This window comes from Manacus vitellinus, unplaced genomic scaffold, assembly GCF_001715985.3.
Source record: "Manacus vitellinus isolate BGI_N305 unplaced genomic scaffold, ASM171598v3 scaffold_9_pilon, whole genome shotgun sequence".
Classification (NCBI taxonomy): domain Eukaryota; kingdom Metazoa; phylum Chordata; class Aves; order Passeriformes; family Pipridae; genus Manacus; species Manacus vitellinus.
In genome coordinates, this window is record NW_021940917.1 from 3506622 (window position 1) to 3526781 (window position 20160).

At 41.1% G+C, this 20160-nt stretch overlaps 1 protein-coding gene across 3 annotated transcripts in view; it reads right to left on the reverse strand.

Moving 5' to 3' along the window:
• Window positions 1-20160, reverse strand: part of SEMA6A (semaphorin 6A) — a 117838-nt gene that overhangs the window by 15938 nt on the left and 81740 nt on the right. Inside the window, exons 17-19 of one of the 3 annotated variants that reach the window (XM_008923293.3) lie at window positions 19157-19177; window positions 18974-19024; window positions 12073-12237 (exon numbers count right to left, since the gene is read on the reverse strand). In XM_008923293.3, coding sequence (XP_008921541.1) covers window positions 12073-12237; window positions 18974-19024; window positions 19157-19177 — 237 coding nt within the window. The remainder of the gene's footprint in view (window positions 1-12072; window positions 12238-18973; window positions 19025-19156; window positions 19178-20160) is intronic. The other 2 variants (XM_008923294.3, XM_018086079.2) reach the window with 2 other exon arrangements.

The following is a 20160-nucleotide window of genomic DNA, read 5'->3' on the forward strand; positions in this document are numbered from 1 at the left end:
ATCTACAGATATACAAACTTCTAAATGGGAGGTTAAAGCCTCATTTTTTCCTAGTATTGGAACCCTAGAAAATTTCATCACAATCTCTTTTCCCTCAGTGACCTATATTTATTCCCTCTCCTCTTTTCTAAACACAGTGTAGGTGAGACCAAACCTTTCAGGGAAGCACAGCTGATGTTATCAACTTGTCTTGCTATGAGCAACTACAGACAAACTTTGTCTTTCCAGGTCTTGATTCTGGGTATATGAAAGTAGCTGCTGATTTGATATTAGTAATTTAGTTCAATGACTGGAAGTGCACACTGAGATATACAAATCCCCCTGCGTACACAAAATTAATTGGTCTTACTGGATGACTGCCTCAAGACATTGCCTGTAGCTGATCATATTTAGACAAAAAAGATATAAAGTGCTGCAGGACTGTAAGACTTCTTTAAGACACTGAATAGAGTCTACTGTTTTGTAGAGATAAAGTTGAATGCTCTCTCCAAAAAAAGAGCAGTGCTCTTTATGCTCCTTGTTATGAGCCCTGATTGCCCAAATCCCTGGGCAGGCTGTGGTGAATGCAAGAAGTTCAGTGCAGAGAGCAGGCAGAAGAAGGGACAGAAGGCACTCCTGCTCTGTGCCCTTCTTTGAGAAGCACTGACTGGGACTCATTCAGCAATGAATACACATGGAGAATTGTTGAACTGTTTGATGGGGGCTATAAGCTTGTAGCAGAAGTTCAGTTTCTCCAGTGCTGGCCACAGGCTCAACGAAACTACCGATGGCCTTTTCTGCACCACATGATAAGACCACCTCTGTTAGTGTCTTTAAAAAAAAGTGGTACTTAGTGTTCACCCAGCACTGTAGCTGCTGTCTCACACATCCTTCTTTCTTCCAAACAGGAACTCAGCATAATTTTCTGACTTAAAGAATAAGAAAACACTTGGAACATATGTGCTTCTCAGAAGACTTTTGGAATTATTCTAGTGAAGGCTTTGGTGTAGTGCTGGTCAGGTGTTTCTGCACACCCTTAAATACCTTGTCTGTGCTGGTACTGTTTGTGTTCAGTAAATGCAGATCTTTCAGGCTCTCCAAAAATACCCCTCTGTTTCTTTCTACAAGAACATGATAGTGAATAGCAGTAGCTTTGTAGGGCTTCAAAAATGTGCCTGCTTACCCCCCTCCCTGTTTTTTTTTTAATAACAGCTGTTCTTTTATTTTCTATCACAATTGTGTGTAAAATTGGATGGAACATGAACAAGATGGCATGTTATTGACAGCATGCAGCTGGTGTTATTTTCCAATTAAAAAAATCCTTGTTGGGCATTTGAAAGAACTGTCTAGTTTATGCCCAGTTGTGACAATGCTATCAAGCTGCACCTTCAGCTGAGATTTTATTTCACAGAAGATAGCAATCTCTGGTTGCTGGTAGAAGACAGTTTAATATCCTGGCCAACACAAAGTTGGTGATGAATGTGCTGTTAGCCATTTCCAAATGTTTGCTGCATTGTATACCTGTGCCAGAAATGCCTCTTAATGCTTCCTGAGCAACTACTCTATAAACCAACCTAAGCTCTTCTAATGCCAATGGAGCTGTTAAAATCTACTTCAGCAGGGACTCTGACTTATTCTGCTCTGCTGGGGTAGTGAGAGCTGTCAGACTATCAGCTGGTGGTTTAGGAACACCTCAATGTACACAGAGTTGTTTGTGTATTTAGTTGCCTAATTGTGATGAGTCTCTTCTGGGCATGAGGGAATGAGATTTAAAAAAAAACTTACAGCTTGGTCAACAAAACTCTTTTTTCCCTCATGGTGATGTCAGGATGCACATTTTTGATACAATAGTAAATTCACACTATTTGCTGAAAAACTTCTCAATAGAATGCCTAAGACTCTTTTTTGTGTAATGTGAGAATAACAACATATTTTTTCCCTATCCTCTCTCTCAGCTACTGGCACAATCTTGGAACACATGACTGAAGTCTAGCAAAAGTAATAGCAACGGTAATCAGATACAAGAGACTACAGTGTCTCACTAAATGACTATTAAAAAGCTCGAAGTAACACCTACCTGAACACCTGACTAAACTAAGGAAATTCATAGGAACGACTGTTTTCCAAACACAATGACATTTGTTATCTCTATTTAATGTTCAATAAAATTACAATTTCGAAATCTCAATTATGCCCTCTCCAGGTTTTTCATTTTTTAATTAACTACATGCTGTTGATCAGTGAGCACCAGCCCATGCTGACACAAAGATTTAAGTGTGCCTTTTTTACAGTCTTAAAGAACACTATGAAAAATGGAAAAGAGTTATTTGGGATCCTTCCTACATACTAAGAGGGATGTTGATACCATTAACTAAAAGACAATCTATATTAGAAAAATGTAGGTGGTGTTTTGTACATGGTATGTAATTAAACTACGGATCGTATTAAGAGTACTCTGAACCAGGACTGTAGGTGTTTAGGTCATTGTAAAATTACTACAGGACATCTTACTGGTTAATTAATACAATATTTAAAACTAGGCACATCTTATATGAGGAAAATGAATCACTCAAATATCTTTAACAGCACATTGACATTTTAATAGTATACTGGCATTAAGAACCCTAAAAAGTGCTTTATATGTCTTTCAGCTACAAGATTGTCAATTTTCAAATTTCAAAGCAATTTTAGAAATCTCTTGTTTAAAGGGCTAGGCTGCCCTTTCAATTCATCATCTTTGTATGGCACGACATCTCCCTATAATCAATATAAACATCACAAAAATGAAACTGGGTGTTACTCAACATCCTGTCCACCAGTTATGCTTTGCTATTTCCAGATAGAGTAGTGGCCCTGTGGGGCAAGCACATCCTACAGTGAATTCACAGCTCTTGATAAATATGTCAGTGCTACAAGGGTCAAACAAGAGCACGAGGCAGTCTGTTCCTCCACCGAGCTGTCCTCACTGGGTGACTGTGGATGAATGTAGCTGGGGATCTAGTCCATCACACAATAGCTCTAATGCCCTGAACCCTGAGCAGCTGCCTTGACAAATTAGACATGGCCTCTTTTATTGAAAAAGCAGATCAAGGTCCTGGGGCAATGACAGTTTTTCTCTGTTTTAGTAAGACAAGCTTCTACTGCTCATTGCAGCCTGGAAATGGATAGCCTGACTTGAAATCTATGCAGGTGGACAATTACGGGTCAAGGATACCTGCTGTTTCCTGAAGCCACATTTGACATTTGATGTTACCTATTTTAAACTTCACCTTTCTTTTATTTGTAGGATCCAGTAATTTGGGAGCATAAGAGCTCTGTTTCCATAACTAGAGGTTGCAAATTGATACAACCTCTTCTATTACCAGTGATGTCTTTTTTTTTTTTTTTTTGGCTACTAAACAGCAAATGGCTCTTGGTTCTAATCTTACTACTCACGCTTTGACTTGTGCTAGTTAAATCTGAAATCTGTACTGCTAGTGAAATGCAGAAACGTTTTCAGTTCTGAAAATGTTAAGTGAGTGCCAGTGCTGAAGTATAGGCATTTCTTTAAGTGTGGCACAGGCAGCTGGCATGTGTTGGAATATTGCCCCTCCATTATTTTGATTTACTTATCCTTGCCTATCTTTTGCAGTTAAATTTGTTCATTTCCTTACACTTTCAAATGGCTACAATAGAAAATCTGTTACTAAATGAGCTGGAGCTTTTTTTTTATGTAAGGTTTGAAATGAAGACTTAGTCACAGAGAAGGCACTCTAAATCACTGCCCTATACTCTATTATAATGCTCATGTTTGACTAAAATTGCCTTAAGGATGTGGCCCTGCTCAGGGATTTAGTTCCTGACATCTTTGCTGAACGCTTTGTCTCCACACTCTCTCTTTATTCTTGTTCTCATAGAAACTTACAAAAACACAATGAAAACAAGTTTGAAGAAAGTCTGTTGTCAGAAGCATCCTTCCAGCATTCCTCTTTCATGAATTTTATATAAAATTTCCATTTTATTAATTAGTATCTTGTGTTCTACTGCCACTGTTTGAACTTGAGGATGTAATCTGAGATGACTAGTTGTCTGTAGCCCGGGGAGCAGACAGCCCATACATGCAAGACAGACAGAGGAAGGATCAGTGTCATTTCTCTGGACAAGTCTGGTGTGTTCCCTTAATCCCGGCTGTACAGCCCTCTGGTGCATGTCACAGGATACCAGCAATTCCAGTGTGCTGAAGTCATCAATCTTCTGGCATGTTTGCTAGTTATTAGCCTGGTTTAGTGACACAGGTATCTGGCCACTAAAAACTATGCTGTACAATTTGGTCCCATTTAACTGCTAATAGTGGCTTTCTGGTATTCATCTGATACAGAGGTTAAAATGGTGCTCCACAGTAGGTACGCTGTGATTAGTCTATGAGACATTTCTTTCCTGGGCAAGTTGCTCATTAGAGCCATTTTAGGCAAATATAGGGTTGTTTGTTCTTAAAAAGTGGTTTCTTTAGTATTTCGACCAAGCAACTAGCATATGTGACAAACATAAATAAGGCCTCCCTCTAGAAACATGGATGTTTACAGTAAGCTGATGCTAATTTACCTAAGAACATTTCTGAAAAAAAATCTATAGGTCTCTGTTTATCATAGACTCATTCAACCAACCTCTGTTTAAATCCTAATGGAAAAAGTAAGTCACCTTGTCTCGTCTAGGTAAAATCCCTTTGTGAAGGACTGCAGCTCTGAGTAACCACACCTCTCACTCCAAATCTCAGCCAAATACTATGTAGTCAGAGACAGAGTCAGGGCAAATTCTCCACTCCCTTTCTCACAACATTCTTTGACTAGACTGTGGGCAAAAGACTTAAAAGTGTAGTAAGTGAATGATCTGGTCTGATTCAATCTTCATTATTTCCTCAGAACTCAAAACATAGTGATCTGCAAAGTACCTGCAATATGTTTGTGTGTACAATGGCTTGAGATATGGGAAAGAATAGCAATGTTTGCCTAGTTTTCTCCCAGGTGCACAGTGCTTTGAGTTTACATCTCCTCCCGAGGCCCCTATGCAGAACTGACCACGGTGCAAATCCTTCTGCCATTAGCCTTACACTTTTCTTAGAATCAGTCAGTTCCTTCTGACAGTGTCAGGATGATGATACTGATGAAGTCCAAGCCCTTCTACTCAGACCTGCAAACACTGATTCAAAAGCTAAGTTTTCACAAATTTTGTGCCACTTTAATTCCTCATCTGAATTATTACATAATGCCAGCAAGATAATAACAACGTTCCTCTGCTTTCTCTGATTAAAACCCACTTTGAATCTTTAAGATCCGTGTACATATTAGCATATAACAATATTTTTGTGTAAAAACATACTCTGCAAATGTACTTCTGGTGCAAAACTCAGCTCTCCCATGGTGAACAACAGATGCTTAATTTATGCAAAAAAAAAAGAATCTGAAGCTTTGTTCTGCCATGGATTTTTTCCCCTCTCATTTCAAGTCTACTTGTAAAGTATCTTGTTATATCAGCACTTTATGTTCTTTATCATAACTGTACCTGAAGTTTCATATAATTCTGTCTCACTGCAACAGAATTTGCTTGAACATTTGCAGACTCTCCAGAGACAAGCATTGTCAGCACTTGGCAAATCTTTCAAGTAGTGATAATCACAGTAAAATTTAGTAATACTGCCACTTGTGTACAATATAAAAATCTTCTTGAGGCAGGTTTTGAAAGGAACAGCTCTTGGGCTCCCCAAGAGCACAGTCCTCTCCAAATAAAGGAGTTGACTATTGCTAATCATGCCCAATTTTGTATCAGAGGAAGAGCTGCAGTTACTACTACTACTAATATAGATTCGACAATCTATATAGATACTGTCTATAAAGGATCACTGTTGATATTCAAATAAACCAGCAACTCCTAACTCTGTAAACTGTTCATCACATGCTGCTTTTGATCAGCTTTTTTACTATTGCTACATGGATATCGACAAAAGGCTTGTTAAGGAAAGGAGATACCACCTCATAATCTTCACCTAATGAGTGCTGAGACAAGAAGGAATACAAACATTAAAGCCCGCTAACAGCAACACTACACCTTTGTCATTCAGTGCCCAGCTCAGGCCACTCCACCTGAATGCTGTGGAGAAGCTGTAGCAGAGCCATTAAATCGTAAGCTGAATTTGAAACCAATTTATCAAAACTGTGATTAAAAGGCGGGTTCCAGGCAATTAGGGAGCAAGTGAGAAAGCTGGGCTGTTGGCTACATTTGCACTAATGAACCCGGGATTTAAAAGCATGAGGCGTTTCTGAAGGGAGGGCAGGAAGGACAGGAGGCAGCAGAGAAGGGCAGCAGAGTAATGAGGGACAAGGCCAGCTACTCTTGAAGAAAATCACTTTATTTTCTTCATGGAGGCCTGTTGCAGAGCTGTACATCTCTACTCCCTCCTTCGTTAGTAGGACAACTACAGAGAGATACATCACTACGGCACTACTGGGGTGTAGAGGGTAAAGCCTTGGAGTGCCCCACAGGAGGAGCTTCATGACTGTGACTGCAAAGGGAGGAAGACCAAGTACAATGGCAGCAGGGGGGAAGGTTAGACAATGAGGTTAGGGAAACGGTTTCAACAAAGGTGAGAAACACACAATTAAATCAACACTAAAACACAGCAAGGAAAGAAAATAAAAGGTAAACATACTCTAGAACATGTGTTTTGGGGATTTTTGTGGGTTTGTTTTTGTTGGTTTTTTTGGGGTTTTTTTGTGTGTTTTTTTTTTTTTTTTTTTTGTTAGTTTGTTTTTGTTTGCTGGGGAAGAATGGGAGTAGAAGAGGAAAGGGGGGTGCAGTCTGCCCAATCAGAGATGGCTTTTTGTTTGCATTGTTTTGTTTGGCTGATTTTGTTTGTTTTCTTTTGTTATTTTGTTTGTTTCAGGTTTTTTTTCTGCAATAGAAAGAGCAGATTCCTTAATGGCCAAAATGAAAATGCCAATGGGATGGCAACGCATAATTCCCACCCTATGGGCTGCACTACACATTTTCATCTTGGCAAGAAATGTGATGTAGCTCCAAAACAACAGTCCCAGAGTATATTTAGCTACCAAAGCTGTGGCACACAAATGTCACATTCCCATGAGTCAACCCTTTTAAAGAACCCCTTTTCACACCCCCCCAGATCTTCCCCAAGATGCCTGCACTGAATTAAAAGTGAAGCATATGGATGGATGTGACATCATCAAAGCAACCATGCTACAGAAAAGAAAGCAGTAAGTGGATTCTATACAATTAGTACAATCAGTAAGGAGCCATTTGTGAGCACAGAAAAGGAAAGAAAACACTGTTCAAAGAATTTGACAAAACTAATGAAGAACAACACAAAGCACCTTGCAAAATCAGGAGAAAATGTTAATTTTTTTTTCTTTGTGAATGTGTGAAAGCAAAAGAAATCACAGCAAAAGTGAAAACAAAATTTTGATAAAGGGATAGTAAGCGTAACATTTCCTGATTTGATTTTGTGTAAGAACTCCTTCCTTTGCCCTGTTAAAACAACAACTCAATAGCAATTTGGGAGCCAACTGGCTCTGACTGGGCAAGGCAAGAAGTAACAACACACAAGTAGATGGTAATGGTAAACAACCATGCGGTCACCTCTGCCGCCATTGTTTTCATTGGTGTAGACTGCTTCCAGCTTTGTCAATATTCATAATTAGGCACCAAAGAATGTGTGATATTTAAATGACCCTGTCAAGTGTTTATAAGGCTCTTTGGTAACCATCCCTCCCTGGGGAGGGAAGTATGGAATGTAAGCCACTTCATCAGTCAGTGAATTGAAGCGAAAATGATTAAATCCAATAGCTATACATTTATTAATATTGTCACTGCATGTGCTTCTGAAAGCTGCTACTCGCATACAAGATGCTTTTTAAGAGCTAGCTTTCCATGTATTAAACGTTGCTTTGCAAAAGACTTGTGAAGCAGGGACCCACACATAACAAATAGTGCCATTAAAATGCATACACATCTCTGCATTCCTTTGGGTACATAAAGGGCCAGATTTCCCACTATTAGTTTCTGACACCGCTCTCCTGTCTGACACTAGCAGAAGAGCTGGGTTTAAGGATCCCTCCCTTCCTTCCTTCCTCCGTCCCTCCCTCCCTCCCTCCCTTCCTTCCATCCATCCATCCTTCCTTCAGTCCTTCATTCCTTCTTAAATCTGCTTAATGACATTTGCCCCTTTCAGAGTGGATGAGAGAAAGATACCACTTACTTTCAGAAGAGGGAACACTAGATTTTCTAAGAAATGTCCTCTCACCTGAAGCATTTTGAATGACAAGTGTTACTAGCAGACTGGACAGAGAAAGAAAAGAGCCTTATTTTTTGGCTGTCAGCATTCTCAATGATTTATTGCTGAGATGAAAGAGGAGAGCTAGTTAAATCACATACATCTTTAGGAGGGCATGCAAGTTTATCTGCCTTCTTTCCTCTCTACAGAAGTGATACCCAGAAACCGCTTTTTTGCAGTTGTCCTTCCACAGGTGAAAAGAAAGGGATGAGGAATTAAAAAAAGCGAGGATAATATCTCAAACTGGGTTTAAATAGGAATTAGGAGTCTGAGCTTTCGTCTTCAGCACCATAAGTCACTTGCACCCAAAGTTACGGTTTTGAGTTCAAGTACTGCAGCTGCCTGAAATTCTTCATCTGCCAAGGCTTAGCAGCCCACAGGTGTGCAGAGTGCAAAGAGGCTCTGTGCTTAACACACAGAGAAGTCTGATCAGGTTCTAGAAATTCTCTTTTTTGGTTTAGATTTGCAGTTATTCTCCTAGAATGTCTACAGGATTAAGCTCTGAAAAAAAAAAAATTGTTCAAAAGTTTTTCCCTTTTTTATAGGAAAAGCTGGGAGGTAGGGGACAAGTTCATATCTTTGCCTGAGGGAATCGAAATCTTCATATTCCATTTCCTGCCAACAAGCCTAAAAGCCAAGGCTACTAGATTAATGTTTGCCATGGTATCTCAAGAAATTTTACTGAGTCCCCTGCCTAATTTGACTGGCCTCCTCAACTGGAAAAATGCTTAAGGCTTTGTCTCTGCTGGGCCAGCCAGGTGATGCCCATTGCCTTTATGGTTACAAACTGTGAAGGCTCTTTGAGGTCAGTCCTGGGGAGTTCAGTGAGAAACCCCGGATATCCCAGGACTGTGGGAGGCATCCTGTATCTGGGGCTGTTGTGAATAACAGGCACTGAGGTCACAGTTTGGGTCCAGACCACCGGCAGCTGTTCATGCAGCTCTGAAGACTGTTCTGAGATGTTAATGTGCTCATCACCCCCTGCTGAAAGCCTCCTCAGCCAATGCAGAGAATTCAAGATTCACTGGGTCAGATGGAGGGGAAGGAGTATGATTTAGTAATCTACTAGTTTGGGCAGACAACGCAAAGCATGAGGTCTAGCATGCCAGTAGCTTCTCCAGGAACAGATGATGCTTTTGACTAATGAGTTTTTCATGTAAAATGCATGAACAATAGAGACTGGAATCCACATTTCAATTAATATTTTAAGTGTTTTATATCAAGTATTCATAGCAGAAAGGACTGAAGCTCACATGTGTTCCTGCCCCTGGTGAGTGCCCTAACCACTCAGCAAGTGAGTTTTACTCATACCCATCTTCCTTCTGACCCACTGAGTACTTAATTAGTCCACACAGAGCAAAACATCTTCAACAGAGCAGAGATTGAAAAAAGAGATCTAAGAACACCCTGGAGAAGAATAACAAGGACTCACATCTCTCTAGCAGTGGAGCTATTTGAACCTAACTCCTCTGTTTAAAAGGAACAATTTTAAACTCTTTGTGATACAGATTAAAAGGAGTTGGGAGAGTGAGGAGGGTCAAGATGCAATGAGAGGCATCACCATCCTTACCTAGGAGAAAAGGTTCTTTTTCTCTGAGTATGTTCTAGTGGCAAATTTAGGCAATTCTCTGCCTAATTCTCTGTATGTATCACAAAGGGAGACTGGTGGCCAAAGGGCTTGTATTAGACCTAGCTGGTCCAAGATGGAAGAGCTAGTGATCCCCAGGTGAAAGAAACTGGGCAAGAAAGGCAAGAGACTGGCATGGTTGTGTCAGGATCTGCTGGACAAACTATAGGGCAAGAAGGAAATGTGTCAATGGTGGAAGTAGGCACAAGTATTCTGGGAAGAGTATAGGAACACCGTCTGGACTTGATGAGATGCATCCCAAAGTCCTGAGGGCATTGCCTGATGTAATTGCTAAGCCACTTCCACGACATTTGAAAAGTGTGGCAGTTAGGTGAAGTTCTAGGCGACTAGCAAAAAGGGAAACTTGTACCCATCTTTAAAAAGAGTAGAAAGGAGTACCCTGGGAACTACTGACCTGTCAGCTTTACCTCTGTGCCTGGGAAGATCATGGAACAGATCCTCCTAGAAGCTCTGCTAAGGCACATGGAAGACAGGGAGGTGATTTGAGACAGCCAGCACAGCTCACAGCTTAACCAAAGGAAAGTGCTGTCTGACAAGTCTTCTACAGTGAAGAGACTCCATCAATGGACAAGGAAGTGGCTACTGACATAATTTATCTGGACTTCCGTAAGGCCTTTGACACACCCTCCAAAATCCTTCTTTCTAAATTGGAAAGAGATGGATTTGATGGGCTGACAGTTCGAAGGACAAGGAATTGGTTGGACTGTCGCATCCAGAGGGCTCAGAGGGTCAATGGCTCAGCGTTCGGATGGAGATGAGTGACAAGTGGTTCCCTCAGGGGTCCGTACTGGGACCAGTGCTGATCAATGTCTTCAGCAATGACATAGCGGCATTGAGTGCACCCTCAGCAAGCTTGCAGGTGACACCAAGCTAAGTGGTGCGACTGACACACCTGAAGATGGGATGCCATCCAGAGGGACCTGGACAAGCTTGAGAAGTGGCCCCATGAGAACCTGAAGAGGTTTAACAAAGCCCATCACAAGGGGCAGCACTGGAGTCAGGACAACTCCCAGTATGAATACAGGTTGGGGGTTGAATGGATTGAGAAGCACCTGAGGGTGCTGGTGGATGAGAGGCTGGACATGACCCAGCAATGTGCACTTGCAGCCCAGAAAGCCAATGGCATCCTGGGCTGCATCAAAAGCAGCGTGGCCAGCAGGCTGAAGGAGGTGATTCTGCTCCTCTAAACTGCTCTGGTGAGACCTCACCTGCAGTGCTGCATCCAGCTCTGGGGCCCTCAGCACAGGAAAGACCCGTGGGAAGCACCTGTTGGAACAAGTGAGGGCCACAAAGATGACTAGAAGGATGGAACACCTCTCCTATGAGGACAGGCTGAGAGGCTGGGAAAGAGAAGGCTCTGGGGAGACCCTATAGCAGCCTTCCAGTACCTAAAGGGGTTTACAAAAGAGCTGAAGAGAAACTTTTTACAAGGGCAAGTAGAGATAAAACAAGGGTGAATGACTTTAAACTGAAAGAGGGCAGGTTTAGATTAGATATATGGAAGAAATTCTTTACTGTGAGGGTGGTGAGGCACTAGTACAGGTTGCCCAAAGAAGCTGCTGATGTCCCATCCCTGAAGGGGTTCAAAGCCAGGCTGGATGGGGCTTGGAGCAACCTGGTCTAGTGGAAGGTGTCTCTGGTCATGGCAGGGGGGTTGGAATGAGACGATCTTTGGGGGTCTCTTCCAACTCAAATGATTTCATGGTTCTATGATTCTACGGTTGTTGAGAGAAGGAAATGTGAAATTAGCTGAGATCTGCTAGGAATTCAGACAAAGGCAACATAAAAGTGCACCCTTAAGAGCAATGGGAAGCTCGCATCTTGCTCTTTCAGAGAACAAATCAAATTTAAAGAGGGCTAAATCCCCACTATTTCCCTTCCTTTCATACATAAGACACTCTGTAAAGGCATGCACTTCTGTTTGTTTTGTGTGGTTTCCTCAGGCAGTGAATTATCTAGGACTGAGTCTAAGATTGGCTGTTTAGTTTCAGGCTTTACGATAAGCTTTTAATTATAGCACAAGAGTTTCATTACATGTTACTCCAAGCCAGCTGGAAGCAGTTACACTTTAGTCCTCCTCCCCCTCCCTCCTCACCACAGGACATCATTTCCAAGGCCTTACCCTTCTTGTCTTGATGATTATGGGATGAAACTGCCACATATGGATCTGTATTTTCAGATGAACCAAGCGGATCCTTCCAATCCAGCAAGCGTCCCCTAGCATCATAACCCTGTCGAGCGCGAGAGTCAGAAGTGGTGGTGCTTGGGACTAGGGAACTGGAGTGTCCTGTTTACATTATAAATACAGGTAGGGAAGACAAGTCTCATTAGTCACTTACCACTCTACCTCCCCATGCTCAGGAACACACGGACTGCTTTGCTTCCATGATGGGTGAACATCCTGCCTTAGGCTGAGCAAAACTCCTCCAAAACATAGCCCCAAGAAAGAGGAGATGTGAACCTTTCAGATCAGGGTGCTAAGAGGTGCTGCCACTGAGCTCGCAGTTCTTTGCTTTAACTCAACAGAGCTAAACGTGTGAAAGAGGGTAAGCACACTTCATTCAAGTCAAGTATCCTTTGGCTGGATTCAGTACACAGCCTGACTGAAACTGAAGTGTCAGCCCATACTGTCATGGTACTGGCTTAGTTAAAAAGCAATTTTAAAAAGAATTTAAAACAGAAAAACTTCTAAAATAGCCAAAACTGAATGGGAATGCCAGAACTACAAAATGGCAACATCAGTGGCACTCTGCCTCATGCCCCCAGGGGAATGAAGGACAGCCAAGCACCAGTGTGCTCACATGGTGGCATCCCTCTCCAGATGGGATATGTCCAGGGCCAGCTGCTCGCACCCGCTTGCACCATCACTATTGGTCCCATCTGAGCTGATGGTCCAAAATGACTCTGAAATAAGCACAAAACTGAATATGGTTTCTGCTCAGAGTGACAGTTAAGACAATGTCTCACTATGTGGATCTGCCCAAGAACCCATGACTCCAGCAGCAGCTGGACTGAGGTCTCAGGTGCCTTTTATCCATTACAAATGCTCTAGACATTGTTACCGCTGTCCTGAATAAGGCTGATTCGCTCTTTGCATATCAAACACCCCAACCAACAGCACATTCACAGAATGTGCCTCGCTGGAAACATGGCACAATTTTAAAGGTGGATTGGCTCAGGCAGAGATGTAGCACCCAAAACGTTTGAGATGCTTGGAGTCTACTGTCTCTGGAAGATGGCTCAGCTGCTTTGGGGAGGAAGTACCAAAAACTATCCACACTACACCATTTTGACCTCAAAACCACTCTGAAAGTTTCCTTTCAGCACACGTGCCAAAGTGAGTTATTTTGAGCAGGACCCAAGGAGTTCTGGACCTCCTTAATTTGAGATGGAGTAAGTGTATTACCCCTTGCCTACTCTTCTGAGACAGCCTATTGAAAGAGGTGTTTGTGACACATGCTCAAACACAAACTAACAGAATTGGATTATTCACATACAGAATGGCATATAGTGCTTTTCCTTCAGATAACACTAGATAGACTGACAGGAGCCCTTCTCCTTTTGAACAGCCCAGCAAACTAATTTTCCTTCCTTAGGTGAATCTCCCTTGGAGAAGAGTCCAATCACCAGGCTACAGACTGCCCTGGCAGGGACCCTTTCCCTGCTCCTTCCCTTGATCTTGCTTCACTGCTTGGAAGAATAACTTGAGACTCACTGGGGCAGAGACAGATCAACACAAGGAGCTGAAATTTAAATCCTCCCAGCGAAGGCTTAGAGCTGGGCAGTTAGAGCCTGTGCTTCTATAGTTTATTTTAAACACTCACTGGATAAGCACAAAGCTTTTGGAAGCTGCATCTCGAAAAAGCTGTTTAATTGCCTTCTAAAGCCATCCAGCCCCAACTCTCAGAAGAGAAGAAAGAGATGATGAACCGAGATCCTCAATTCCACTTCAGCAACCAAAATCTAATTGTTGGCCACCAATGTCCTCAGGCTTTTTGAAGTACCCATGTGCTTCATTTTATCCAGCCCTTTCACCAGCTTCATGGTGTTGAGCTACTGAGGAAGTCAGCAAAATACTGCAACTTCTATTAAGATGCTGTTATGAAGTCCTGCCGAATATTAATGAGGAAAAAAATGTCTGTGCTCCTCTGTATGTTTTCAAGGAGCCCTTCTGATTTCCTGCACAGGATTATAGGTGGAAACAGTTTGGACTGTGTTTAGCACAGGACAAGGACACAATGAACTCCTGTAACTTGTATGCTTAGAAAAGAAAGCTGGTCAAATTCACAGCAACAGAATTTAGCTCTGGACTTCAGTCTGAAGGCTTATACTGACAAAGGCACTGGATTATTTTTTACCCACTCATGGTAGAAAGTCTGGTTTCTCCCAGCCATCTTTCTTTAACATGGCAAATTAAAGGCTGTATTTTGTTAAGAGAGAGCTTTTAATGTCACTCAAATAGAAAAGAGAAGCCAAAATGTTATTGTCTTTTAAAAGGTTTCCATAAGCCACAGCATGGCTGGGAACATTGGTAACACACAGTTAGATAATGATGGACTCTGATCCAAATGTGCTGCCTACTCCACAGCAATCCTGCAGCAGGTCTGCTTGTTTCCAAAAGGACAGGTAGAGGTCCAGTGACTGAAAGCACACACATATTCCCTTGAAGTAAGAATATGTTGGAGCATGAAAGGGTTCACTCAACACCATTTTACGCTTGTCAGTTCCTGTGCTCATCCCCAACAAATAAGACAAATAACAGGGCAGAGAACATGCTAGAAAATGGAAATTATGGGATTTTTATGTTTTCTTTTCCCTAAGGACTAATCCACAGTTGCAGCATTCATGGTGTTCCAGACTCCGAGTTAATACCTCATTCAGCAACCACAATAATGTGTACAGTATTTGGTCAGCTAACAAATTTGGTCAGCTTGCTGCACTCAACATAAGAAAGCAATTAGTCATTGCTTGATAAGGAGGTAAAAGAAAAGAAAATTTTGCCAAGTAGCAATCATGGTTTTGCCTGTGTTTGATACGCGTTTATATACCCATATCTCTGTCCAGACACTTGCACTTTTAAGTGTGTTTAAAGGGGGAATTCTAAGGAAAAGCTATAAGTAAGGTCAAAGAAAAACATGTCATAATACAGTAATCTAGAGGAAGTATATGCCTAAGGGACGCATTTTCTGGGGAAAAAAAAAATATTTCCTGAACCATATGTTGCCAATACACAGAGAATTTCCTTGTAATGGAAAGCTAAGGCTTTGTGAAGATATTAATGTGTACCAGATGGTCACTAGGTGGAGAGGGGTTTTATACAAAAGAAAGAAATCAGTCTATTCTCTCTTACTAATGTGTTAGTCAAGTACACACTAAGAAGCAAGCTTCCACAGCTAATTGAGATAAACTTTCTTCCATTTGATTTTGAGGAAGCAGGGCAGGAGCAGATTAAACCTTAGCCTGTCCCAGTTGTGCTAGAGCAGTATTCTGCAAACACTTACTACTGGGCAGTGATACTGCTCCCTTAAGCAGTATCACAGTGCCCTGTAAGTGTCTGAATAGCCAGTCCCACTGGGTGAATTTCAGTTCTGAGCAGAGTGGCACCACAAATGTGTGAGCTACTTAAGTTTCTCTCATAAACAGAAAAGACTGGAGTGGCAGGCAACCCAGTCCTGGCCCTCTCACACACAGCCATTATTAAACCTTTACAATGTGTTGTATAGTTTGCAGCACATAGTGGGCCTTTTTTTCCCATTACACCATTTTTACCACTCTGACTGTGCAAATAGGCTTTGCTGAAATTTAAAGAGGCCTTTGCACATCTGAGATGTGGCCAGTACCTCTGTGTTAATAATGGTTAATACAAAATCATCTGAAAAACCAATTCTGCCTTTGTTTTAAAGCAAAGTGTCCAAATAACTGCACACATAGTGCTTTTCAAATGTCTTTGTTTAAAGCAAACACGTAAAAATCACACAGACACACTTTTAAAAAATCTGGTTTAGGTGCTTCCATTATTTGCAAAAACTTTTCATTTGGAGTGCTGTAATCAAGTAACAGAGGCAGAGTAAAAGCACTTAGTGTCTACAAGCACAGATAATGATTCAGAAAGGCTGCACTTCTGTAACTAGAGCTTGTTCTGAAGTGCACTTGTAAAACGTAAGCAGAATTTTTCAGGTTTAAAACAAAGACAGAGATTCAATACGTATTTGATAGTTTCTCTAATATGCACAAGTCATTAGGATCTCAGAGGTTAAGATGTCTGTGTGCTATCCTATTAACAACTATAGCAACCTAATTAGACAATTAGAGGGAAAAGCTAAATCAATACTACAGAGGGAGAAAGGACTATAGCTAGAGGGTTAAATAAGGGCCCAATTCACTAAGAATTGATGTCTCCAAAGGTAATTGAAGCCGCTTAGAATTTTGCAGAGGAATCTAGCCTAATCTCTTTGTTTAAATATGTGGCTCTTGCATAATTTCTCTCTGACCTTCTGCAGCCAGACCTTTAGTCTGCTATCCTCTCCTTGGGTGTCACTTGAATAGTCACCTGTGTGGACTTTGCACTTTACTTGTAAGCAATTGATCATGTAAGACTGCCCTAGAAAGAAGCCCACTTGCCAAACTCATGAGGAGTTTGGTGCCAAGAACAAAGATTAAGGGCTTGATTCTCCTTTCATTCACACCGCTACAGATTGGCAGTAAGTCTGTTGAAGGAGGGTGATTTATAGTGGAGAAAATCAAGAGAATCAGGCCTTAAGACTTCTTTTGTCTTAGTTTCAGATGCTTTTGGAAATATTTGGCCCACTGAATAAAAAAAAACCCTGAGCATTCACTTGGTTGGTATTCTGGTTTACTCCAGTGTTCTGAGGCTTAATCTATTACAACATGCCATTTACTTATGCATTAAACTGTACTCAGTAACATTAAAATAGATAATTCATAAAATTTTCATTTTCTCAAGAAAAAAAATTACTCAGATCAGTTACTACAGTTAGCAAACATGAACATGTTTACTAAGACCGGTTTACTACCTCATCCTAGGATTTTTGCACTTCTGATGTGGAAGATCAACAGAGGTGACTAGTGCATTTTCTTTCATATTTTGCCATGATAGGTGAAAAGAAAGACTGACTGCAATAATATCAGAATGGATACTTTAACTAAACTCATAAAAGGAGGAACTGACTTGCCTAGCAGCCTTGTTATCAGGGTGTACCTGAGAAGGGTCAATGAAATAACCTGTGAAAGACAGGGCATGAATGGGAATCCATGTTAATGCTGGGTCAGCATTTCTCCAGTGCATCTGTCTGTAGGGTTCTGCGGAGTCTGTCTTTGGGCTTGACAGTAAAATGAACCCCCCTTTTTTAATCCTACTCTTTTTTCACTCTGCTGCTCACTTGAAACACTCTTCTGCTTTTTTAGTCATATCAGTTTATACCGAAGTTCCTACTAATACTGTAGTTAGCAGGATCCAGAACCACAATCTCACAGCTATAACTTTGTAGCCTATGAATTCACTTAGAAACAGCAAATCTAGAACATTTCTGGCACATCAGCACTATGTCCAAAACCATTTTCTTATCTTTACATTCAGCAGTATGGATTTTGTTATTACTCTTTTTCAGTTGTTGCTCTGTGCATTGGAAATACAGCAATTTTATAATGAAAGAAAGTACAAACTGTATATGTAAGTGAAATTGTGAGTCTTCCATATATTACAAAGTCTTAACTTGCCTTTGATTTAGTACACTCCCTTCACTGGTTTTCATTATCATATTTTCAAACAAGTTTCACCTGCACATTTTTCATTTCCTGGTAATAAACAACAAGGGGAATTTGATTTTAGTTTTACAAATGTTGAACAGCACTATTGTGCCTCCAGTTATTTATATGCTGCTGTACTGAGCTGTCATTTTTTCTGTTTTACACCTACATATTCTGCAGGCATGAGATGAAAGGATCAATTAAAAGTTCATCTCAACTTCACATTAACCTATCTCTTGCTATGTTCAGTCAAATATATGGTGAATTCGACCTAGCCTTGCTGAACTGCTAGTCTTGTACATCCTGAAAGCAACACCTCAAGGAAGCTCCGACCCCATATGGAAATTTCCCACTGACTTCACTGGGAGCAATACCACATATCCTCAGCTTGTGAGAACTTATCTTTGTTCAGAATGTCTATAAAGAAAAACTATTGCAATGTATGCCTAGGTTTGAATTTAAAGTGATTATTTATTCTGCAATGATTCCTCATGAAGATATTTGTTCTTCACTCTTGCATAATCCACTTCCAAATATGCAGAACAAAGTGATGGAAAGCACTGTGAGCACAGTTTAACAGCTGCCTCATGGGAAACTGGTACTGTAGGCTTGCAGAAATGATCCTCTTCAGCTCAGGTAATTTAATTTGCTATATGAATTTCTTTTATTCTTTTTTACAGACTGGGCCTCATTCGGGCAATAAGATACTGCAAGAATGGACAACATAAATGACTCATCCTAGAAGCAACAAGAACCTTCAGGAACTGACACATAATCCAGTCTAAACTCCCATGGCTAGTTTTCCTTACGAGAGATCTTCCTACCCAAGGGTAGTTCCCCTCCTTTCCCTAAGGTGTCTCTGACTGGCTGCTGTAGCAGTAATGACACCAGCCTGGACGGCTCATGAGTGGGATGTGAGCTGCTATATTGTTTTTCCTGGTGAACAGGTAAGATGCATCACTGTACCCAAGTGTTCCTTTGAGTGTTCAGATGAAGCATACTCTTAATCATGTCTGCTGGCATGTCATTAAAATAGGCCTTATCTCACTTTATTTCAGTGGAGACAGTTTTGAGGGAGGACAAAAAAAGAGGGATTGAAAATCAAGAGGTATGACTTAATCCTAATTGTGATTAGTGAATCGGGCCCTAAAAACCAACATAAAACAAGTAAAAAAGGGTAACAGCTATGTGAGTACAGGAACTACTAACTAACATGAGGATCTAGGGAGAATTTTTAAAAACACTCATAAACTGACCATACAGTGTGTCGTAAGACATTTCATGATCAGGTGAAGCAGTTGAAATGTCTATGAACAAAATAAATTGGGAAGAAACATTTAATACAACAGAAGTATGAAAATACTTAAAAGTTTAGTAAAAAGTGATTCCTCCAAAATGTATTTGCTGTCAGTAAATAAAGAAACTAAGAACTTCCTTACCATTCAGGGCTACGAAGGAATCTGAAAGACAAATAACAAGGGAAAAATCATTATTTCTCACTTGTTTTTTCTTTTAAATAGTTTCCTGCTAGCAACCATTTACGTTTCAGCCGACATTTATAAGTATGTCGTTAGTACACTAAGGACCCAGGCAACACTAATATTCAAACATACCCAAAAACAATGTTGGGCTTTGAAAGTGTTCATGACCAGCTCTGTACAAGGAGTAGCAAGTGGGAAGGCCAGTGTCCTCCCTGCCATGGCTTTCCTTACAAGTCCTAATCTAATGCAAGGCATTGCAAGGGATGCAGCCAGCAATAAGGACAAAACTCAGATGAGCCATGACCACATGAAGTAATAAGATCAGCTAGCTTAGCAGGGAATGAAATCTACCCCTGTGCAGTGTCAAGGTTCAACGCATCATTCAGGGCTAAAGAGGGATTTAAGCAGGGCATGGGCTTTGTTGCTTTCTGCACAGATGCAGATCTCTCTCCAAGAGCGCAATGTGGTATTCCTGAATAATTTCCTACCCCTTCTTTTATACGTAACAGATAACAGGTACACTCCACTCTTGCCTAACCTATTTGCCCAAGGAGAGCAGAACTGGCTGAAAAGGGCAAAGATGACCAGCTGGGAACTGACCTGATTTTGGTTCTAACTCATTTTACAGGGAACAGAGGGCAGAGTATGTGTACACCTCCTTTGAAAATCTTTTGAGACAGCCTACACTACCCTGCCTTAGGGTAGAGGCTGAAATCCTTGCACTCCTTCAAACATAGTGATCACAGTAATTAACAGCTCTTGAATAAGGATGCACAAGGCATGAGAAAACTCTGGCTTTCTACAAAGCAGCTGGCCCACACTGTATCCCATGGCACACTCCAGCCCTCCATTATTTTGCTCTGTATTACAGCAGTAGTAACTCTCTAACTGTACATTAATTCCTCAGCTTCATCAGTTTTATTGCATGTACAGGCATCAGTGCAAATTGCACTGAAAAAAAT